This window comes from Candida theae (genome assembly GCF_024610275.1).
Source record: "Candida theae strain CBS 12239 chromosome Unknown scaffold41, whole genome shotgun sequence".
In the NCBI taxonomy this organism is placed as follows: Eukaryota; Fungi; Ascomycota; class Pichiomycetes; order Serinales; family Debaryomycetaceae; genus Lodderomyces; species Lodderomyces theae.
Window position 1 is genome coordinate 18888 of NW_026261384.1, and position 24533 is coordinate 43420.

The 24533-nt window shown below is 39.8% G+C and overlaps 6 protein-coding genes across 6 annotated transcripts; 4 read left to right on the plus strand and 2 right to left on the minus strand. All coding sequences in view use genetic code 12, as the record gives it.

The window, feature by feature from the left end:
• Nucleotides 1-507: 507 nt before the first annotated feature.
• Nucleotides 508-3090, plus strand: CPH2 (Cph2p; the record flags this gene model as incomplete). Its single annotated transcript, XM_051750610.1, has 1 exon — nt 508-3090. One exon carries the CDS (start codon nt 508-510, stop codon nt 3088-3090), a length of 2583 nt encoding a protein of 860 aa, XP_051610067.1.
• A 4706-nt stretch (nt 3091-7796) lies between these two features.
• On the plus strand, nt 7797-10148 carry KGF57_001409 (uncharacterized protein; the record flags this gene model as incomplete). Its single annotated transcript, XM_051750611.1, has 1 exon — nt 7797-10148. One exon carries the CDS (start codon nt 7797-7799, stop codon nt 10146-10148), a length of 2352 nt encoding a protein of 783 aa, XP_051610068.1.
• A 2057-nt stretch (nt 10149-12205) lies between these two features.
• STV1 (Stv1p) lies at nt 12206-15019 on the minus strand (the record flags this gene model as incomplete). The annotated part of the gene is made up of 1 exon (XM_051750613.1): nt 12206-15019. One exon carries the CDS (start codon nt 15017-15019, stop codon nt 12206-12208), a length of 2814 nt encoding a protein of 937 aa, XP_051610069.1.
• A 313-nt stretch (nt 15020-15332) lies between these two features.
• Nucleotides 15333-17780, plus strand: KGF57_001411 (ubiquitin ligase complex subunit; the record flags this gene model as incomplete). The annotated part of the gene is made up of 1 exon (XM_051750614.1): nt 15333-17780. One exon carries the CDS (start codon nt 15333-15335, stop codon nt 17778-17780), a length of 2448 nt encoding a protein of 815 aa, XP_051610070.1.
• Nucleotides 17781-17789: 9 nt separating this feature from the next.
• DNA2 (bifunctional ATP-dependent DNA helicase/ssDNA endodeoxyribonuclease) lies at nt 17790-22091 on the minus strand (the record flags this gene model as incomplete). Its single annotated transcript, XM_051750615.1, has 1 exon — nt 17790-22091. One exon carries the CDS (start codon nt 22089-22091, stop codon nt 17790-17792), a length of 4302 nt encoding a protein of 1433 aa, XP_051610071.1.
• An 875-nt stretch (nt 22092-22966) lies between these two features.
• NOP5 (RNA-processing protein) lies at nt 22967-24520 on the plus strand (the record flags this gene model as incomplete). Its single annotated transcript, XM_051750616.1, has 1 exon — nt 22967-24520. One exon carries the CDS (start codon nt 22967-22969, stop codon nt 24518-24520), a length of 1554 nt encoding a protein of 517 aa, XP_051610072.1.
• Nucleotides 24521-24533: the final 13 nt, after the last annotated feature.

Sequence of the window (24533 nt, forward strand, 5' to 3'; positions counted from 1 at the left end):
CTTTTTCCACTTGAGCCAACGTTAACTCCGTAATCCCTGCGAAGCTGAGCCGCATCGACTGCCTTTTACGGCAACCGAATGCTGGAAAGGTTATGTAAAAAAAAAAGGCATAAGAATACTCATCTGTCTTACTTAAGAAATATTTACTGCAAGTCACACAAAGGTGGTCGAAAATCAGATGATTTTTCTTTTTCTTCTTTATGTTTTGTTATTCATTTTGCGTAATAAGCGCCAGAAAAGCAAAAAAAAAAAAGGATACTCCTGACTATAGACGTTCAAATGCATACAAAAGTTCAATCAATTCCTTTGCATTTTCAAATGTAATAACAGAGCGAAATATTCTTTGCAAAAGCAATTGTCAAAACCTATATCATAGTGTCTTTTCCCACTTCATATTTTCTTTACTGACGTTGGTCTGGAAAATTGCAATCGCCGACGCTTATCAATCTTGTTAAAGACTAAAATCTGCCATAACCAGTCACAATATACAGTAGGCTTACTCAAACCATGTCACAAATAGACTCCAACTTTGGAGGTCCTGGAGGGCCAAATAGTGACAACAATAAGGTCTTTGACCAAAACAACGAGATAGACTACATCGACGACGCAGGGAATAACATTTTGGGCGATGTTTATGGACATGGTCTCGAAATGGGTGCACAATCTGCGTTCAATTTCAATGAAACTGACGACTTTCTCAAATCCATTTCAGGAGTCTTGGGAAAACAATCAGATGTGGCAAACACCCACTTCAACAATGCCAACTACAACAGCTCAACTCTATCACCATCATCGATCTATGGAGAAGAGGTGGGATTTCCAGAATACTTGGCAGCCTATTCTGAACAGCCACAGAGTACATTCCAGGATAATCAACTCGAACAACCTACTTATGGCACCAAAATAAGATCAAATTCGTCATCAATTGCCACATACAATGGCGAGATTATATCCCCATTGTCCAACCCCACTGTCGAAACATCTGACTACACTTCCCCGGAGTCTGTTCAAAACCAAACAGTTGAGAAACCACCAGCAAAACAAACAAGGAAAGGGTCTACTTCCAAAGTGACAAAACCAAAGAATCCAAAGAACCTCAAGGACAAAAATTCCCACAACATGATTGAGAAAAAGTACAGGACCAACATCAACTCAAAGATTTTGATTTTGAGAGATGCTGTCCCTGCCTTGAGAATTGCCGCTGGTGCTGATGATGTCTCGGTGGCCGACTTGGAGGGAATCACCCCAGCATCAAAGTTGAACAAGGCCAGTATCTTGACCAAAGCTACCGAATACATTAGACATTTGGAGCAAAAGAATGCTGTATTGAAGGATCAAAATGATTATTTGCAAGAGGTTATTCGGGATGCTAACTTGAGTCCACAAATACGGATGCCTTTAGGTCAACGTCAGTTGCTGAGCTCACCTGTCAATGACAGTCAGCAGATATACGGAGATATGAGTCCAAATAATCTGCAAAGTCATGGTGGACCATCTTACCTACAAGGCCAACAGGCGTTTCAACCACAAGCGCAACAAATATCTTCACAGCTTCCATCACCACCAACCTTTCAGCTGCAGCAACAACAACATCAACAACATCATCAACAACAACAACATCAAAATTCAAACGGGCCTAATAGGTACTTGTTAGGAGGAATGGCAACTGTTATGGCCACGTCCTTATTTGGAGGCTCTGGTGAGAATGATTTCAGAAGTTTAAGTGCGTTGCCATTTGCTTCTTACTTGTTTCCGCACGCTTTTTTGAGCCCTTCACCGGCTATGATCCAATTATGGACATTGACGAAATTGTTGTTGGTTTTAGGAAGTTTGTTTTCTGTATTTTATCCATTGGCTCAAAGTGTTGCCAGGTCGAAGCACAAGCAGTTGAAGCTGACATCCGAGTCTAGCACATTGATTGATTGTCTTTTTGTTGCATTGTACATGAAGGTGCCTAAGAAGTTATCTGAGCAACGTCGTGATGGAATCATAGCAAACTTGAGAGGAGGCAACAACTGGAAGCAATTAATCTGGGATTATGTTGAGTTGTCTTCATGCGAAACCAATTTTGAGAATACATTTTTGATGTTGTTGATTGGAACGTTGTTGAAAGGCAAGTTTGAAAAATTTTCACTGGTTTTCGATCATTTCTTGAGTATGAAAGGTGGATTGATTGTAAATCTTGATTATCGTGGAAGCAACAAATCCTTGATCAGGTTGAGCCAGTTGATTGGAAAAGTTGATGGGCTTTCCATGTTTACTAGTGAAACTTTGATGAAGAGATTGAATAATGTTGCAACTGGTCAAATTGTCAATACTGGCGCTGAAGATGGACAAGATGCCAAGTACGTCGAAGCTTATCAACATACAATTGGTGATTATTATGGTTTGGTTACTCAGTGGAGAATCATTGACATTGTCCATGGCTTGAATTTGTCCTACTTGGAGAATATCGACGAGGATACTACTCAAGTTCTCACTGATTTGAAAATCGTAGGATCAATTATTGATAAGGAGTCGCCAATTTGGCCCCAGTTCCAATTATTTATGACCATTGTTGACCCAAATCAAACTTTGACACTAGTTCACGAGTTGAAAAATAGAGTAGAATCCAAAGTGAGCAAATTCAGATCAGACTGCAAAGAGTTGGAGAATGATTCAGAGGATGAGGATGAGTACTCCTCATCAGATCTTGACTTTGAATCCGTTGTCAAGAGCTTAAATCTTGTTTCACAAGAAGAGTTGGTAGTTTTATTGTCTTCGTTGGTTACATACTATCACAATCTAGACGACGACGACAAGGAGGCTGAAGTCATGAGACATTTAAGGATCCCCAATAAGAAATTCAGTTTATTGACATTCACTGCATTGGTCAATATGCTTACCGTAATAATACCGGGCCCAGTGGATGATTTTGAGGGTACGTCAGATGTGTTGATTCTGGTCCGCAACTGGCTAAAAGACGGCCACTTGCAAAGGAATATGTTGGACTCACAGTATGTTGATCTTGGTGATAAGTTGGCTGACTTGTTACTCAAGAAAGGAAAGATAATAAATGGAATAGTTATCGAGGAAGCTGAAGAAGAGTAAATGAGGATACAAGTGTTTGGTTGAGAGAATTTAGTTTGAATTTTCAGTGAAATTTATAGTGTATAATTTAGTTTTCATGTTGTTATTATTTTTTTTTTGCGGATACTATACAGACTAGCTTCGTTAATAATTACCTGGAAATGGGTTAACGAAGATGAGTAGTTGGACTGCCTTTGCTGTGCGACTTGTATGAGGACATTTTGGGACAACCATGCCCACAGAGAAGAGAAAAGAAGCCACCATAAAGAAGCATCGTTAAAAGCAATTGTAGCATGTTGGAAGATTTTCGAACACAACAAAATATGTATACACCGTTAGAGCTCCTAGCAAGTCTTCCCAAGGACAAGATGTTCCGTGCAGGTTCCGTGCGGCAGAGAAAAATTTAAAGCCGAGGAAAACCTCGAGAAGGACGAGGTGGGGGAGACACTTTTGCATTATAATAAAATCCCTATAGTTACCTCGGTATTAATCAATTTAGCGGTGGTGGCATGGTTGGAGTTATTATTCGTGCCGTACGAAAAAAGACAGACTAATTGTGTTTGTTTGCTCTTGTGATCTAAATCTGGTGTAAGGGCAAACACAATACTGGTAATTTCTTATCCCAAAATCTCTATTGTTTATGGAACTCACTGTGGACAAATTAAACCGCTAGAATATACAATTCGTCAGCCTTTTCAAGACATGCGTCGCCGTTATCCTGTTTCCGTGGTTGATCCTGGCGACCCGGAAGAAAAGCTCATTAGCAGATTTTGTGTAAAATTGAACTGAAATGTTTGCAATTTCAGACTAGAACAATGTTCTTGCTTTGGATCATATGCGTTTGTATTATCACAAAAAATTGACATTCAAAGAGTGCTTTCGGTTTAGTTCGAAATGAAGAGTGACAAAAACGCTGGAATTCGTAATTTCATGCAAAGAAAAAGGCTAAAATATTGGATCTTTAGTGTCAGATCTTTGAAGACGTAAACTCTTTGTAAACTTTGAGTAGACCTTACTTCCTTAACACCGATACAGCACAGACACTTTTCTACATTAGGTGGCGCTGCTTCATGAACCATTTTGAGTGACTTAGAGCTGTCAATTATAGTAGCTTCTGCCCCTCCCACGTGTGTGTTTTCTTTGTTTCCAAAATCAAACCCCTGGAGTTCTGAAGAACAACAGTCGTTTCCAGCGGGTATCAGTAAACAGAAGAATATTCTAGTTGATTCGGAATTCTGTTGCTTCCTGACTTGATCTAAACCTATGTATACGTTTTTGTAACCCGCGGTGGCGAAACTGCATTGAAATGAAACTAAATATACATAATGCAAAGGTCATACTATTGTTGGAAGTTCATACAAATTCTGAATGATAATTCGTCTTCAATAGTAGGAAAAGGAGCAATTATACACACTAAAATGTGCTAAAATAAAACACTTTATCACCATATATGCCGCATGTGGCGATCTATGAATCACAGCCTCGGTTATAGTTTCCCTCAAAGCCCTCTTCAAGTAGTTTAGCTTTTGTGAAGAAGATTTGATTGGGATTTTTTTTTTTTTTGGTCTTTTTTTTTTTTTGAGTAGAGTGCAAACTTTAATTTGGCGCTAAAGAAGAAACTATTATGAATTGAGACTGTACTATGCAACGTAGCTCTTGAGCATTCACGTACGAACCCAGATGGCAATAATTTGAGAAATCAAAAGAAATAAAAAAAACTGTGGCGTTCAACTGAAACGATGACGTTGAGGACATTACAATGCAGCGAGAATTGCACCCATTTGTGTCAGTACGACAACAGCAATTGGGAGAAACAAGCAGTGAGCCAAAAATAAAGGAAAAAAACAAAAAAACAAAAAAACAAACAAAAAACACAAGGACCAAGGACCATTTCAGCAATAGCCGGATGCCGAATATCGGAAGCATCTCGATTTAAATAGCATCACTTTTGTGAGACATAGAAGGTAAAAACAAAGTTAAAAAATGTATCGCAAAATGTCGGTTTTCTCAGACGGGGGAAACTCGGGTTTGGAAGGCTGTGGCAATTAGGTGGCTTTGAGGTGCCAAAAGGTTTCAACCCGAGCTCACACCAACAATTCAAGAGTATGGGCCATGGGAGCTGGGGTCTGGGTCGTCCAAAAGAAATGCATCAGATGTGGAGGTGTTTAGCAGCAACTTTGTTTCCTGCTATTTCTCCACATTTTCTCAAAAAAATTTATAATTGTACGATACTAAAACATACCACTATACAAAAACTGTTCTAAACAAACTGCACGTCAGGACCTTTTTCTATTGTGCGTTAACCCATACTGGATATCTGTCGCTGAGGTTTCTATACAGCTTTCCAAGAAATCTCCACCCCAACACGTCATTCATAAACTAAATGGTGACGTCGTTCAGTAATACGCAAGCAAGGCGGGTTAATTCTTGTTCTCCTCCTCTATTCCCACTTTGTGCAATTTCAACTCTGGTATAACATAAATTGCATTTGTTCTCTTTATTGAGCCCATTAAAGTTACAAAATTAGATTGAGGATTTATTGTGTAGATTGATAGTTTTGCAAATGACAAAAAAAAAAAAAAAAGGTGGTTACTAAAAATACGGGTACTCTAACCGTACTGTAAAACGTAGGTTACTAAATGACATACTTGTTAGACATCTTCTGAATTGCAGAAATAATAGGTTGAGTGACTTCATGTAGTCGGCCATTCTAGTTTTACAACCGTCACCGTTTTCAAAATAACTAGCCAAACAAACTCTACGTATCCTAATCAACCAGCTTGACTCACTCCCCAACCACCTCAAACGTAAAAGAGTCGTTTGCATGAGATCCAATCAGCCGTGATACACTTTAGCTAGTGCTATGAATTAGATGCACAATAACACGCAGCATCCGGGTAACAATTCCCAATTGGGTTAAAAAGTCCACCAACACTGTTTTTTTCTCATAGACCTAAGATGGGCAAAGTCTTGGCCGATCTGATCTACATGTAACATGTAAAAAATGAGCAGTTTTCTCTGTTGCATCCGACAGTTGCTATCCTGTCCGTATTTCCAGACCATCAATGGAACCCCTCCCTCCCCCTTGTAGCGTGTTCTGCTCTTGCATCCAAATTTTAACCTTTTCTCCCAAAAGAACTTGCTCAAGAAAAAAAAACAAATACACAACTTTGCAACACAAATCTGCAATGGATCTGTATTTTGCGAGAGAGAGGCTACACATTTTTGTCACTTCAAGAAGGCTACAGCTTACAGTACGCACAGTGTGTCAAATGACCTGATTCAATCCTACTTCAATCCTCTATACAGCAAGACCAACAAGGATTGATGGAGGAGAAGAAATGGACATACTTCACTCTGTAAACTGTCCTAGTGCGTTGCAAGAAATTGAAATAGCGTCACAAGATTCCACGTTAATCAAATCAGATACCAAGAGGCTTGACCAGTTAATAATAACCACGTTCTAAACTACACACTCTAGGTATCACGACAACTGAAAAGGAAAAGAAGGGACCAAATACACAGCGCAGACTTTGTACGCCAAATTACAGATTGCATAAGAGGACGTTTTTAAGAAACAGACCATTCAAAGATCCCACATCGAATGCATATTAGGATATCGCATTGTTTTACTCAAACACTCCCCCCCCTCTCCCACCTACCTTCTTTTTCAGGCAGTTACTATTACCCTAGTTGCATATGGTGGTGATGAAATGAAATTGTAACTGGTGATTTGCCATGGTCATGTGTCGTGCGTGTCGTCATCCGAAAAATTTTCATAAACAGAAAAGACAAAAATAAAAAAAAAAATTCTATTGTTCTCAAAGAAGCAAGGATTTTTAGTCATTTATCGCCAAATTTACACGAACTTAACACAATTCTCACACAACAGCAGAATTTTAGCTGTCCATATGTACTGTGTGATTATAATAGAATTATGCATGATGGTACCCGGATACACAAAAGCCTACTACCAATAGAAACACCACAAGAAAGACATAATTCATCTACAGTGGGATCACAAAACCGCATTTACTTTGCTTAAGCTTTTTTCCATTCCTTCATAATCAACACAAAGCCATATCGAGTAACAGTTTGGGAAGAGAAATAAAAAAAAAAAGGCAACAAAACAAAATGTATGCCACAATATCTGGCCTCACTAAAGACAAAGATACGAGATGAATGTTTTACAGGAGAGTTAAGTAAAGTAGAAGCATTAAAGAGAAGGTCAAAGCAAGGTAGAAGCATGAACCAGGAGGTCAAAGCAAGGGAGCTGGGTGTTATACCCCGACAAAAAACCTGGACTTATTCATACACCGCCAATCCACTCAAACACACACACACACACACACACGTACACTTAACCACAAAAGTGGAAATTTCGAGTGTTGCTCTTTGGGGTTTCTTCTGTGGTCTAAATTTTTTTACTTTTCAATATTTGTCAGTTTTGTTCATCAAATTTTCTTCTTCACTTGTGATGCTTTTTTCTTATTTTTTTTTTTTTTCCTTTCGCTCGCTATTGTTTTTGTTGTCATAATAATATAGAAAATATTATTATTTTTTTATTTTTTTTTCAAGTCGCAGATTTGTTTTAACATGTATGGAAAAACATTTAAAGCCTAGTACATCTGGTCAATTTTTTTTAAAAAAATGCAAAATCAGAGCAATTTGCTATACCTACTAGAAGAAACCGGTTATAAGAAGAGAAACAAGATCAACGTGAGACCATGATATCAGATTCAGATGAATCACCAACCACAGATGATCATGAGTACACGATAGACGACTACTACAAACTCGTTAAGCCCTTGTGGTCGCACAAGAACGTCAATTTTGACCCAAAAATCGACCACCACAAAGTCTTTCGCAGCTTAGTCGACTTGAGTCTAACACGGACCATGCTACTATCGGATCTACAAAAGACAAGCATAGCCATAGGAGACTTGTCAGTGAGGAAAATGAGAAACGTTGATAATATTGTCGTGCGAATAGGTGATGATAGTTTGGATTCCGACTCGTTCTCGAAAAGTCAAGCCAAAGAAAGTGATGTTAGGAGTCATGAGTCTTCCTCAGTTCTAGCTAGCAGTGGTACATTGTACAGTTCATGCGTGAGGTCAAGGTACGTCGAGTTTTGTCCTTGTTCAGCAATCAGTGCCTATTTATTCAGTCGATTTCATATACCCAACCACGAAGGCCAGTTGGAGTTACAGTTAGAGGACCCGGAGGATACAACTTCAATACTTAAGGTCAAACTTCTTAGAGGACGTAATAGCGTCGTACCAATGTCATCGTCTCAACAAGCAAAGACGATTGGTAAAGTTTTGAAAATTGCCGGCTTCAATCGAAGTGATACCAACTTGAGGAGATTATTGTTAGCCCACGCTTTTGAGCTACCAGCAAGGTTGTCTGCCCAAATGATTGAGGATTTACCGTTTGATACCGTGGTGCAGGTGGCTGGCTTTGATACTGAAAAGGATTATTCCATCTTACGAAGTGCCTGCAACCCCCCACAGAATTTGCTAGATAAAATTTTCCCATTTATCAACGAGGCAGGAGGAGAGAAGGGAAGTAAACCACGGAAGGGTAGTGAGGTGGGTGGTAGTGAAAACTGCACTTTGGCAAGTCAAGAAACTATTGATGTCAAGCAAAAACAAGTTAGAGAATTACTCAAAATGTTGAGAGAAAGTTTGTGTCAAGATATGATTATTATCAAAAAAAGGTACCCCCATAACCCGCTTCTGAAATGTGAAATATTCAACTCTCCTGAATTTGAAGCATTTGTAAAAAAAGTTGAGAAGAATGGAGACTATGATCGTTTGATGAGAGAGTCGTGCTTCAATCCTCAGGACGATGAGACAGAGAGTGATTCTGACGACCCGTGGCCGTCGTCGATTGATTTTGACTCCAAGGAGGACATGCAAAGACTAATGGAGTTTCAAAACAGTAAACTTAAGAGAATGGAAAAGGACATTGAAAACGGTCTACAGCAACAGCTTCAAGTGTCCAACCACTTGTACAATTTTATTGAAAAACAGACGGAGGCCATGAACAAACAAAGTGATTTTTTACGCAACATTCAGAACTCAATTAACGGCTTAATCATCCTAGGGTCATCAAAGAATAAGAACAATGAGTACTTGGCCCAACAGAGCTTGCAAGATACAGCACGCTACATTAATAGTGGTGAAAATGAGCATATAAGAGCTGGAATTGACAACACTTTAGGCTTGCTATCACGTTTAAGGTCCCAAGATCAACACCACAGGGAGAGGGAGAGGGAGAGGGAGAGGGAGGGTGGTACTACTTCGACTGCATCGCCATCCCAATCTGCCTTGCTGCATACCAAGACTTATCCTTCTGTATATAGTCCACCTGCTCCCACATTTTATCAACCTCAACAACCTCAACAAGTTTATGTTGCACCTACAACTTCCACACACCGACCTTCGGAAGCATCTATTTCATCCAGGTCGTCCATGGTATCGAGCAGCAGTCCCCAATTTCAGCCACCCCTGTCGCAACTACAACCCCAGCAGCCACCACCACAAAAACAACATCACCTTCACAATCTCCATCACCATCAGCAAAATGTGCCTAGGCTGTCCTTGTCACATACATCCTTTAGTCATAACACTTCACCTGCTCAATTTCCTCACCAACAGCAGCCTCCTCAAGAACCATTTCCAAGCTCATCCTCCTCTTTGTTGACGCAATTTGCACAACCCGTCAAAACGCCAAGAGAATCGACTTTGGAGAAACGATTATCGCGTCAAGCCAGTACCTTGTATGAGATGTGGGATGATTTCAAGAATTTGGAAAAAGAGTTAGCACAGCATAATATATCAGTCACGGAGTGGCTAAAGGTTCATGGTTCATCCGAACGTCAGTTCCGTCACACGAGGTTGAAGATTATCAAGTTTGTTGAAGAGGAGGCCAGGAGGCGTAATGTCACCGTTGGGGTTGTTAAGGAGATGTTACATAATAAAATGAGGAATCGGTTACGGCCGTGGACATTGGATGAAGTTCAAAGAATGTTGACTTCAGGAAGAAGGATCGATTTGGATGATCCTAGATTGTGATAAAAAAAAAAAGAAAGAAATTAAAAAAAAAAGTACTCCAAAACTAGAAAATCTTTGCCATATTTTGCATTTTATGAATTGATTTAAAAGCTTCCAAATGGTTGTTAAAGCTATGTATTTATTTTGAACGAAGTAATGTCCAAAAAAAAAAAAAAAAAAGAAGCAAAATGCCTTGTTACATCCGCACTATGTTAAAACTTATTTTTTGGGTGTTGCACTGGCATGCATAGAAAATTAGCCTATTTGGGTATAAAGTTGTCCTAAACAATAGGACGAAGATCGTAGCAAAGTAGCGATATGCAGAGAGTGTTAAAGCCTGCATGAAAAAGTCCAAAAGGTATGCTACCACTACTCCTATTGTTTTTCATCTGCTTCTTCATAGCTGTATATAATGAGAACCAAAATACACACAAACCTACAACAATAGAGACAGACAATCTACAGCAGCAAAATAGAATTTTAGATATTGGTGTGCATAATTGGATTTTGTAACACCGTATGCGCAGGGGTGTAAAGATGACTCTAAGAGAGTTATGGTGAGAGTTTGACTGACTGTGGCATTGGTTTCTACTGGGATCTGCTGATTACATCATTGATGATGGATCATCTGATTGGTCTACACGCCTCGTTGAGTCACACAGAGCCCAGAATTTTGTGTTTGGCTGCGAAAATCAAATGTCAGAAAAAAAAAAAAAAAAAAAAAAAAAAAAAAGTGTTTGCAACAGAGCTTAACGGGGAAAAGTTTCCAATTTGCGAATGTTTTGCNAAAAAAAAAAAAAAAAAAAAAAAAAAAAAAAAAAAAAAAAAAAAAAAGAAAACAAAGTGTCTGCAACAGAGCTTAACGGGGAAAAGTTTCCAATTTGCGAATGTTTTGCCTGCACACATGGACTTGTAAGTAGTGAATTTGCTTGGTACAGAGTAAAATTACACGTAAGCCATGCTACTTCTCCTAGCTACTCCAAAAAAAGAAAAAAAGAACTTGGAAATTAGACAAAATTTGACATGGTGTTGCATGACATTGATGACATGAAATAAAAAAAAAAAAAAAAATTAAAGAAAATAAATTCGTTTTCAAACTGTATTGTTTTTATTTTATACTCTATCAAACGTTTGCAACTAATTTCCTTATTCTTTTGTGCAGGAACAGAAATGAATACATATATTTTTTTTTTCTTTTTTTTTTTTTTTAGCTCTCTAATCTTTGTTGTCATGGCAACCATAGAATCTTACACAAAAGTCTTTACTTAGCTCAACTTGTGCTTGAGTACACTACCTTTGAGTATACAATAATGTGGGTGTGCACAAGTGCTGCTGGTCGACACACTCTCTCGCCTCTCTCGCTACACAGAGAAAGTGAACAAGGTCTCTTTTTCTTTTGTTTTCGCAACAGCTTTAGCTTGGGTATTGCGTGTATTTCATCTTGTTTTGATAACGAGCGAGTTGAGGACACTGTTTCTATACGATGGATACGACGATGAAAGCTACCATCTACCCTGTGATTCCTCTTCTCTAATTCTTATCAAACTTAACACACAGCCTTCACTAATGTCTTTCAGCTTTGCCACCATCAATTCAAAAAGAGACAGAGAGAGAGAACGAAACCTTTTCGAGTACAATTTTGTACTCACGTCAGAAAGATAGAGTGAACTCCTTGATACTGTGCAGACACAACAGTATTCCAAAAGAAACAAACGGAAGTCCCTTCGGCGACAAGATTAACCGAAGTGGTCACACAAGTGCGTTACTTGCTACTAACCGCTGCATGGCGGTTAGGTTGGAATATTATGGCAACAGAACCGTATGCAAAATGTTATGTACATCTCTGCATAAAACATAAAAATACGAAAAAAAAAAAAGAAAAAAGGAAAAAGGTTATGAACTTATGCTTCCAAGAGGTAAAACCTATGTTCTATAAACTTGGGTAAATACTTAATCTTTTATTTCTCTGCATGAGCCTACACAATCTACTAACCACATGACAATTGCATTTACAAGTTGTTCCATATCAATCATCAGCCCACCATACATTCTACCCCAAGACAAGTTACTTCTATTACCTATACATCTATAGACTTAAAGTCAAACGGTTCATAAGCATAACCCTCCCCTTCAAAAAACTTGGACATAGCCTCTACCCAGTGTAACCTTAATGAATGCAACATGGCGGAAGTCCCCTCCATCAAAACCAAGATGCATACCGTCAACAGAAACCACATGGCGAAAAGAACCACAGTGGCAATAACTCCAACAGCACCAGTCTTTCCAAATGCATTTTGTATGGTCATCGACCATAACACCGTCGATAATTGAGCGTGGGCTAACGATAGAGCCCACAATCTCAAGTACGACGCCGTATGACTGACACAATTCAAACAAAATTCAATAGTATGAATCACTTGATGAATAACGATATCACCAAAGTTGAATTCTCCATGATCGTCGCCGTGTGCTGCTGCAGAGTGAAACATTGGCTCAATATCGTTGGGAAATCTAAACTCATCATCGGTTTCTGGCTCATCATCGTCATCGTCAATATGTTCATTGTTTATCTCATGCTCCAATTCCAAAGCTGCTTCTTCTTCATGCAACATGATGGAATGATTCCTTTGCGAATGTAAATCAGTGTAACCCAATCTTATTGCCTTATCATTCTGTCTCTTCAACGTCAATGGTTTATAAATCAACAACCAAGGCACGCAAATAAGCGCAAGAAGAACCAATACCACTTGAATAAACTTTTGACCAGGATACAACTGTTCTTCAACTGTTCCTGGTGACAAAAACATATTGATCAACATATTCAAGAGCCCTGGTGGTTGTCTTCCAGAACCCAACCAATCAACCGACCATTTGTACACAATAGTTAACGCCAAGTATCCAAATATACTAGTCATGAAAAGAAAGCCTGGAATAAAGTTCCCAATAATGTCAACCTTTCTCTTGAAGTACAAGTAGTTGACCAAGCTAAACATCAACGAATAGTTCATATGAACATACCCCATCAAAACCGACAACTTCATCTTGTAAGAGTTTGTAAACAAAAGATTGTTTTCTGTGCCGTGCCATGCCCAGTCAAGACCGATTGGATATGTTTTGCCCTCAATTTTTGTAGCAGTTAAAGTGCCACCCTTTTGCCGATCGTAATTATCAGGAAACACATACTCCCAGCCAGAGCTAAATATGGCCATTGATTTGGAGAAGATATCGTTGTAAATGAAACCAGTATACATGGAAAAGATTCCCATCAACAAGATTATGTATCTCCCATTGAATGCCATCTCAAAAATTTCATCTTTATTGCGCATTGCACCAAATGAAACTTCATTGATGATCAAGTACAATGCCATCAAGAGAACAATAAACCCATGCCCTAAATCACCAAACATAATGGCAAACATGAATGGAAATGTTATGATTGTTGCCAAACCAGGATTGACTTCCTCATAGGTGGCAATTCCATAAGCATCGATAATCAGCTGAAATGCACCTGTAAACTTGTTCGTTTTGTGATACGTCGGAGGGGTCCTATTGGTGGTAAGCTTATTCACCACGGCAATCAATGATCCCGCCTCCTCGCTTCCTTCGTCAAAATCTATACCCGATATGTCATGGTCACTATCATCAATAACAAATGTATCAGTTTCTGTATCAACGGATATATCTAGGGAGTCATTGAGATGATTAGTAGTAGCAGACCCACGATCGCGCCTTGTCTTGTCTTTGACCAACTTTCTCAACGCTCCTCGTATTTTTTCAAAATCAGCAGAAGGAATCCATCCTTCTCCAACCAAACACCGTCTGGTACTATCCTCGTCAAATTTGTTCAAAGTTTCGTAAACCAACTTTTCTCGCTGAACAACGTAGTAATAGTCAGGGTAGAGTTCTTGGAAAACCTTCAATTCTGTAATTAACTGGTCTTTAGTGCTGTCAACCACGTTTGTCAATTCTTCAATCCTACCATTAACCTCGTCCAAGGTTGCTCTTCGCGATTCCGAGTTACCTGAAGCATTATCGAATATAATACCGTCCAATGACTGTATGATCTTGCGCACTCTCGACCGCAACACATCACCGTGGATAAACATGATAAAGACGTTTTTGAATACTCTCTCAGTGGATTTGTCATTTACTGGAAGTTCTTCCTCTATGGGTATGTCATGAAAGTACATATTTCCCCGCAAAAGTCTCCATAAAATATTTCTCAAAACTGGCACCCTGTCTCTAACAATTGTTCCCGCTATTGAATTGAAACTTGATTCTTCCCAGCTATGAACTTCCATTCCCAATTCCAAACTATTATTCTGACGTGTGCTTAAAAGTGCTATTTCGCTATCGAGTTCAGTGTCATCATCATGATCGTGATCATGAGCATTGTCCACCAATGTCGACGAGTGAAATTTATTTAGTATGGTAATGACATATCTGTTTTCAATAAACTTGAGTTTCTGGCTGTCCAAGTTTGCATAAGAGTGATTTAAATGTTTGATTCTGTCGTGGTAATCATTTAACTTCATTTTGAACTGGTCCATGTCCGAAGTCGATGGCATGGGTCTCATATCTGCTCTTAAATTTACATGCAAGTCTCCTGAAACTGTACCTAAACTGTCCATAGTTGTCCGAAGAAAAGCCAATTGACTGATCATTGCATCAATAGATTTCAATTCATTGATGAATGTGCGTTGAAATGGCGTTAGTTTGGAGTTCAAGTCCCTGAATTGGACCGCCCCCAAGTTTCCCAACATCCCCACCATTTCCCGTGCCAATTCTATGGTGACATAAAACTGCACCAACGTCATTGGCGCTGATCGGAATATTGCTTCATTGGACTCGTTTGTAGTCGATCGTGATTCTGTTAGTCTTATGGGCGCCATGGCTTATCAACAACAGGGGAGGAGGATGGGGAAGGGGAGTGGGCAGATTTTGTCTGAATTTTTCTGGTCTTTTGGTCGCGGGAATTGGATTACGTATCACGATCTCTCTCTCTCTCTCTTTTTTTCTCTTTTTCTCTGACCACGGCCACACAGTTTTGTTGCTAAATACATTGCTTGACTTGTCTTGTCTTGTCTTGTCTTGACATAGGTAACTCGTCTTACGCCCGAATACACCACTGCACTTCTTTGCATTGGCCACTACAATTGATCACTAACCACCTCCCCGTAGTACTGTGACGTGCCGATTCCAATCATGCAAAGAACTTCACTACTTCGGTCTTTGTTTCTTTACCTTTGTCTCTTTAAAGACACAGTAGCCGATGCACCTCCAAACGTTAACGAATACGAAAGCGCTGTATCACATCTACGCCAGATTGAAGCAGAGTATCAAAGAAAACGCATATACACTGCAGACAACATTGAAAATAATTTGATAATACCACCGTATGACCCAATAAAGCGGCAGTACAATCTAAAAAAATACAGATCTCACAATCCACCCTCAACACCACCACCACCACCACAACAGCTAACGGAGACAGTTCTCCCGTTACTAGAAATTTCCGCTTCGAAAAACAATCCAAAAGCATTGATAACATTAGGAGACTTGTATCTATTCGGGAATTACTCCTTGCCCACTGACTACCACAAAGCGAAAAACTATTACGAGAAAGCCTTGGAAGTTTGGCCAGATGCCCATGCCTATTTCATGTTAGGCTTCATTCACTCAACAGGGCTTTTTGGCGAGTTCCCTGTTGATCAAAAACGCGCCAACTTGTACTACCAAGTGGCCGCGGAGAATGGAGATATAAATGCATTGCAAGTTGTGGCTTATCGGAACTTGAAAGGAATAGGCGTACCTTCGAATTGCGAATTGGCGTTACCGTATCTATCAAGGTTACTGATGATGGGATTTGACCGAGGAAGAACCCCTATTGCTGATATCGACTATAATATTAGAGTTTCTGATTTCAATGGTGGATTGTATGGAGAAAAATTGAGTGAAACGGTGTCGTCCATTGACATTCCATCACGGAAATATGCAGATATCAGAACTCAAATTGAAGAGCAAAAATTGAATGCGAATGATCATGAATATGCAACTTTTTATTACAATGGACTCGAGCATTTAAGGGGTGATTACTTTACGGAAAGGGACTTTGCTCAAGCTTTCCGAGAATTTCAAAAATGCGTAGCTATAGGTGAGGAGTACTATGGATCAAGAGACTACCTGAATGTTGACAGACTCGATCGAGTGTTTTTGAGCCTTTGCCAGGTGAATCTAGGTCGCATGTATTTGGAGGGCTTGTATGTTGAAAAAGACGCATCGAAAGCACAGCAAATTTTACAAACTTCTTTGAAAGTAAAAGCCTCATCAGAGGCTCTTAACCAGCTTGGTATTATTGAAGAGCAAGGACTCGTGGGCGAAGCGAATCGAACAAAAGCAATGGAGTACTATACTTTGGCGTCTAAGCAGAAACGGGGCGCAGGCTCCAAGAACTTGGCAAAGCTGTTGATGGAAACAGTTGGCACAGGCTCTATTGAGTCTAATGAGAATAGGGATTTGATTTATAAGCACATGCAACAGGCAGCTTATTATGGTAGCACGGAGGCGTTGTATTATGTTGGAAATTTTCTCGAATCAGGCTTGGCGCACTTGGTAGAACCTGAAGAGCGAGTAACTTGCGCAAAGATTGCCTTATATTACCGGGAATTCATGAAAAGATTAACCTCATTTTACGCACCACACTTGAAATATGCATTTGATGAGCTTGCAAGTGGGAACTTTGGCAATGCTCTAGTTGGGTACCTGATTGCAGCCGAGCAGGGTTATGAACAAGCACAAGTCTCTGCGGCACATTTGCTATATCAAGTGCAACCTTTGTACACAAGGCAAGAGACAAAGACATTCACCCACGACAGATTGAACTTGGCTATACAATATCTCGATCGAGCCTCGAAGCAGGGGAACGTAGATGCAACGATTCTTCTAGGAGATATATACAAGGGACAAGACGGGCATGCACAAATTGAACCAGATTATGAGCGAGCGTTCAATTACTATAGAATCGCAGCAGACAAACATTCTTCGCACGGAGCTTTCAAGTTGGCTGAGATGTACGAGTATGGGTTAGGTTCAGAGAATCATTCTGTTGACTACTTTTTGGCAAAAAGATACTACGACCAAAGTTTGCAATACAAGGAAAAGTCTGATTTAGAGCGACAAACACAACAATTGAAGCCCACATATAGCAGTGCTCATATAAACTGGGCCCTTTTACGTTTGAGATTTAAACATCTTTTCAACAGAAATAGTGCCAATTATCGAATGGATGAACACTCAAGTGGTTGGTTCAGCGCTTTGAAATCGTTGGGCAAGAAAACCACTGGCGAGCAGAAAAGTGCTCAACAAATGGAATCCCTATCCAAGGCAGACGCACATCATTACGGTACATCTTACGACACAGAGTTTGTGGAGAATTATGATGTCGGCGACTATTTGGTTATTACTTTGACATTCATATTCTTTCTTGTTTTTTTCATCCAAAATATAATTCGACAAGTGAGACGCATGAGGAATGGGAATCAGGAGAGACGCGAGCCCGAGCCCGAGCAACAAGCGCAAGACAGAGCTGAATGGAACGGAAATCAATTCCATTTCAGACGAGGTAATTTCGAGTTTCACTTTTTCGCAATATAGAATTAAGGTCTATTTAGTAATATCATCAATAACATTCTTGAGAATAGCATTGCTCTTGCCCACACATGCCCTTTGCGATCTTCTCTTTATTGGAGAGTTACTTGCTGATGGTGGCAAATCATAAATCTTGTCTGCATCGCAAGGGAGGGAGTAATACCAACCTTTCAGCTCTAAGAAGTCAATAAAGGTTTTTGTAGTGACATTCGTAGATAAGGTGGACCTTGATCCAAAAATAATCAATTTTGACTTGGCCCTAGTCACTGCCACGTTTAAACGTCGCCACTCTTTCAAAAGATCACCAGCATTTTTCTCCTTATTGGACCGCACCAAAGAAATGATCACACATTGCTTGTCTCTGCCTTGGTACTGGTCTGCAGTTAGTATTTCCAACTCTGTTCTTGAAGACAAGTTTCTCTTTAAGAGTTCAAGCTGAGAGCGGTAAAAGGACATCACACCCACTTGAGACTCATCCACACCTGCAGTAACAAACGCTTTGACAATTTGCTGTATCAAAGTCGCTTCCCTTGAATTTCGCACTGCTTCTCCAAAAACTGTTTCATATGCGGGAACAGTATCATGATCAAAAAATAGTACTTTCCGGCGCTTGTCAAAGACAAGATCCATCCATTGTGATTCTTTTGGAGTTTCCGGCGAAATTAGACTTGTAACCGCCTCGGGATGTTGAATGTCCATGTACTGGTTAGCAACTGTTTCTGATCCGCACCTCAACTTGTTCTCATACACCAAAATGTTGGAAACCTGCATTATATCTTCACACATCCTATACTGTTCCGTTAACTCACTTACTGCATCTGGATGTGCCTCGGCAAGGATCCTGAACAAAGACCTCGAAAGCCCGTATCGAACTTCTGGACTGGGATGTAGAACTAGTGGAGGCAATTGGTAATGGTCTCCAACTAGTATAAACTTTTTAGCAAGACTTATAGGCCCCAAATTGATGGGGACAGTAATTTGTGAAGCTTCATCAACAATGCAATAATCAAACTCTTGTCTCAAATTAAAACAAGAATCGGAGATACCCAAACAAGTAGTGGCCACAATATTTGGCATCTCGTATGTATTTCTATACTGAGCTCGCGACTTAATGGGCTCCTTGTAGTCGGGAATGTACTTGTGAAGTGATTTGTGAACTCGTAATGGGTATCCTATCCGTAAAAACTTGAAGTCCTCGTCATCCCCCATCTTCTCGACGATTTTCAAAAGAATATTGTCAACAGCTGAGTTTGTGTACGAAGTGAGCAAGACTGTTTTCCCTTCCTCAACAATTCTTCGGACCATCTCTACGATAATGGTACTTTTACCGGTTCCGGGCATCCCTAGTATAAGCGCATAATCCTCTGCGGCAAATACTTTATTGAGAGCCATTGTTTGACAGTGATTGAACTTGGAATCAAATGGATACTTTTCATAATCGGTTGAAAATTTTGGAGGTTTCAAGTCAATTAGTAAATCACGTAGTTCGGCTCGTGAATCAGGCAAGAATATTCTCAAGACATTATACCGGGCAAGACCCATCCCATAAAACATCTCGTCTTTATCGATGATAAATCGCTTGTTTCCCTTAGCCCGAGATATCTCACTTCCATGGATTAAACTCTCCATCACCTGATTATTCTTTTCACTGAAATTGCTCATTTTCATGTCATATGTCACTATTCTCCGTCTGGTACTTAAAGTGATCTTTGACGGCGAGATGGACTTGATTGTGCCCGTAGCAATGGCAAAATGTCCGTCCTCATCGCTGATTAAAACCCTATCACCGGAGGTGAGTTTTGAAGACAACATATTGAAAGATGCGTCATCCTCGTCTTTGACAAAAGTGTACATGAACTGCCTCTCTTGTGATTTATCTCCGTGAGCGCTGGCAATGTAAAATACCAGGCTCAGGTTATCATTCGAATCAATGATTTTCAAATTGCTCAAGCACGTACCCTGCTCTTCACGTAAATAAGTGGGCAAAGTCCATACATGTTTCAAACTTTTGGTCATGACAGACTCTTCTCGTGATATCAATGTATCCCAAGTATTGAAATACTCCTTGTACTTTGGGTTTTGTAAATGGGTTGTGATTGAGTCATATTCATCCTCGTCGATACCAGAATTCTCCTTGGTTCCATCCTCTGACAAATAATTTATTGCCATACATCCAGAAACAACATTACATCTCTCGCAACTTGAACGACGCAAAATTTCAGGTAATGTAGTACCCGATCGTAAGTGTTGAGAAACACGATTTCTCAAGTTGATCAATGATCGCAAATCTGAAACACGTATTTGAAATCTCTTTGTCACACCCTCCTTCGTGTAAACAAGAACGAACGAGTCTATATCCATGTCATAACGATCTTTGAAAAGAAGGGCATACAATGATGCTTGTGCACTATGGCTAATGTATTCACGTCCAGTCTTGATCTCCATAGGTAACAAAAATTTCCCGTCAACGCTCTTGTTTCGTAGACTAGCAATTATTGTCGCGTCTACCATACCTTTCAATCCAAACACGGGAGACCTGATTTCTTCTTCTATATCTAATATATCATCAACAGCGAATGCAATTTGATCTCGCTCCAGACAATCATCAATTTTGGATCGCTTAGATGGAACCTTTTTGTAGTAACTCTCGAACCATTGTTGCAAATAGGGTAGATGCTTCTCCACTTCTTGGTCTATATCTTCCATGTCCTTGTCAATACTGCATAAAGTCAAAAAATACTGTTCTTTCAAATCATCGAAAACTTCCCGCATAAAGTCAAAGCTCCAATTTTCGGCCACCATACATTCTTGGAATATATAATGCACCATCTCTCCTACAATGATGGGAATTGAGGTGGTCCCAGGGAACTTGTATCGCGACACCAAAACCGTCTCTCGAGGACAGTTTATTTGTTGAGCTATCTTGGTAGCCGAAATCAAAATATCAGGATTCAATACAAGCAAGTTGTGGGTATCGTCAATCAAGTTAGGATTCCCTTTATCCGTGTTGATGACATGTATTATATCATTCACACCAAAATCAAGCTCGCAATATTCTCCCCTTAGAATGAGCCTGGAAGTTTGCTTATCAGCATTGGTAACTTCCAAGATGATTTGCTTTTTACCATTTGCTCCATAAACCTGCTCTATGAAATTGAGAATTTTTAACCTTCGTAGAATGGATCTGCCGTATGCAATGTCAGTAAACTCCTCCTCCTTTTCATTTGCCCCACTTTTCTCTAGCCAAAGATTTTCATATTTTTGCATACCCTCTTTGAACGACTTTGTGAAGACGGATGTTTTTGTATCCACGCCGTTCAAAATATTTAAAATCTCCGGGTCCGTTTCATCCGAAAAGGGATCTTCAGAAAGGTCAGCTCTTGGAGAGGATATCAAATCTTCACATTTCAAACCTTGTTTACTCTTTGAAGGAGATGAATCAGGACTCAGTTGTTTATCTTTGGAAAATTCTTGCTTAACTTCTTGTTGCGACAACATTTTCAAAATCTCCTCATCCTCAGAAAAGGGGTCATTTGATTGTAAGGTGTCATCATAAGTTTTACCTGTAGGTGACAGCTTTATGTTAATTGCCTTTGGCTTTTCATGCTCGTCACTATTTAGCTTACTGATCCAGCTACTCAACGCACCTTGCACCAATCCCGAACACAGACTCTTCCCGGCACTTTCCAAACCAGTTGATTTTGTTCTTTGCAAAGAAGACCTTCCTATCGACTCAGCTTTGAATTTACTAGTTTTGCTGCTCAAGTCCGAACGTGTCTTTGTCAATTTTGGTGAAATCGAGGAGACGTTGTAGAAATCTGCGCCATACTTTGATAACACTTCGGTTGTTCCACCTCCCGACTCCTTTTCGATGTGCTTGATATTTTTCAAAGGGGATGACGAGTACTGTACACCGTGTCGGGAAGTATTTACTTTCACCTCGTCAAGATGGCTCGACTTCGAATCAGGGCTATCTCTCCAACGCACTCCATCAAAACTATCATCAGAGTTATCAGTGGCAATCTGGACTTCCAAGTGTTTTTTGACTTTACGCTTGGGGCTGTGTTCGATTGCATGCGATTGACTATTGACTTCTCTAACAGGCTGAACTTGAGAGCGAAATGTATTTGTATCTATTGGTTTAATCACTTGGGCATGACTTTCTGCATCTCCTGTTAGTTTATTCACTGGTTTGAAAAAGTACGATTGCTTCTTGGGTCTTTTTAGTGGCTTTATCGATTCCGTGTCAGCAGTGTTAGACTTCATTATAGAATTTCGTGGTTTCTGTGGTTCTGCATAGTTTGTGTTGGATGTCATATACGGTGGGTGGTGGGTGATTTGTAGATGAATAAATGTTTAAATGTTTTGAGTTGCATAGCTGAAGACGAGCAGCGCGTATCATTTTCAGTGGTGAAGGCGAAATTTGCACCCAACAAATTGTGGGAATCATCACCTCTCTATAGCCTCGTTCTTTAAAAATAAAACTTAATGTATATGTGTATATAGTCGGAGTCGCTGACTGTTATGGCGAACTTGTATTATATTCAGTGATGACTATTAATATACTTCAGCAAATAATAGGTGAAAGAAACACATAGAAAACGATAAACCAAGACAAAACTAGTCTCTCCACCTCAATACATGAAACACACAGTTGTAACTTTCCCACAGTAAAGTGATCAGCTAGACCTGATCCTCAGCTGGTGCAAATGAAAAGAGGAAATAAAAAACAAGTATTGTGGTTATTACTTCACTGTACGGAAACCATGTGTGCGCAACAACTGTTTACAACCAGTTTGGTAAGTACCTCTGAACATTCTACAATTACAAGTACTCGTCACACATTCCAAGAATACCCTTTATCTCTTTGTGTGAGTGTGCAAGGTGTGTGTCTTATCGTCCTCTGTACCTCCATATCTGTCTGGTCATGTGACCCAGAGCAAATACGAAAAAAAGAGAAAATTTCTCTTTTCTCTCTCTCTCTCTCTCTCTCTCTCTCTCTCTCTCTTTTTCTCTCTTTCCCTCTCTCTTCGTTTGTTCCTCATCTCAAAAATTTTTCAAGAAAACACAAGGAACCAATTCAACTTCCATCTCCTTTCAAGTTAAACAAGTAATCACTCTACTCACTTCAAACCACCACACCGCTCTCATACAAATTTATTTCCGAGCACTACCCATAACACCATACGAAAATGGCTTACATTTTAACAGAAACAGCAGCAGGGTATGCGCTTTTGAAAGCCTCTGATAAGAAGATCCACAAATCATCTACTTTGATCCAAGACTTGAATTCCTTGGAAAAAGTTGCCGACCAATTCAAAATTCATCGTTTTGAAAAGTTCCAAAGTGCTGCCAATGCTTTGGAAGAGGCCAATGCGATAATGGAAGGAAAAGTTTCCGATAGTTTGAAGAAATTGTTAGAGGATGCCAAATCAGACAAGAAATCTACATTGATAGTCTCAGAAACCAAGTTGGGTAACTCCATTAACAAATTAGGTTTAAACTTTCAAGTTGTATCCGACGCAGCCTCTTTAGACTTACACAGAGCAATCAAACAGTTTTTACCAGAATTGTTACCAGGATTGGATAATTCCGCCCTCAATCAAATGTCCTTGGGTTTAGCACACTCCATTGGCCGTCATAAACTTAAGTTCTCAGCAGACAAGGTGGACACAATGATTATACAAGCTATTGCGTTATTGGACGATTTGGACAAGGAGTTGAATACCTATGCCATGAGATGCAAAGAATGGTATGGATGGCATTTCCCAGAATTGGCAAAGATTGTAACCGACTCTGTTGCATTTGCCAGAATTATTTTGACCATGGGTGTTAGATCTAATGCTGCAGAGACAGAATTGTCAGAAATCTTGCCCGAAGAAGTTGAAGAACAAGTTAAAACAGCTGCCGAAGTTTCCATGGGTACTGAAATCACTGAAAATGATTTGGAAAACATCAAAGCTCTAGCCGAACAAATTGTCGATTTCGCCGCGTACAGAGAACAGTTGTCAAACTACTTGAGCTCGAGGATGAGAGCCATTGCCCCAAATTTGACTGCAATGGTTGGAGAATTGGTTGGAGCTAGATTGATTGCACACGCTGGGTCTTTGACATCTTTGGCAAAGGCACCTGCATCCACTGTACAAATTTTGGGAGCAGAAAAGGCTTTATTCAGAGCTTTAAAGACTAAACACGACACTCCAAAGTATGGTATAATATATCACGCTTCGTTGGTTGGCCAAGCTAGTGGTAAGAACAAGGGAAGAATTGCTAGGGTTTTGGCAGCTAAAGCCGCCATTTCCTTGAGATACGACTGCTTTGATGAAGAAAGAGACGACTCAGAAGATTTCGGTTTGGAAAACAGAGCCAAGGTTGAAGGCAGATTGAGTCAATTGGAGGGAAGGGATATGAGAACCACTTCAAGAGTTAGCAGACAGCAGCCAAAGATTGATATTACTGAGGCCAGAGCTTACAATGTTGACGCTGATGCCCCATCGAGTGCTGCACAAGATTCGGATGATGAATCAGAAACTGAAGAAGTTGATGAGAAAGTGGACGTGAAAGAGAAGAAATCAAAGAAAGACAAGAAGGAAAAGAAGGAAAAGAAGGAAAAGAAGGAGAAGAAGGAGAAGAAGGACAAGAAGGAGAAGAAGGAGAAGAAGGAGAAGAAGAGAAAGAGAGAAGAAGATGGGGAAGAGAAGTCATCAAAGAAGGAAAAGAAGTCAAAGAAATCCAAAAAGGATTAGATCTGTATTTACA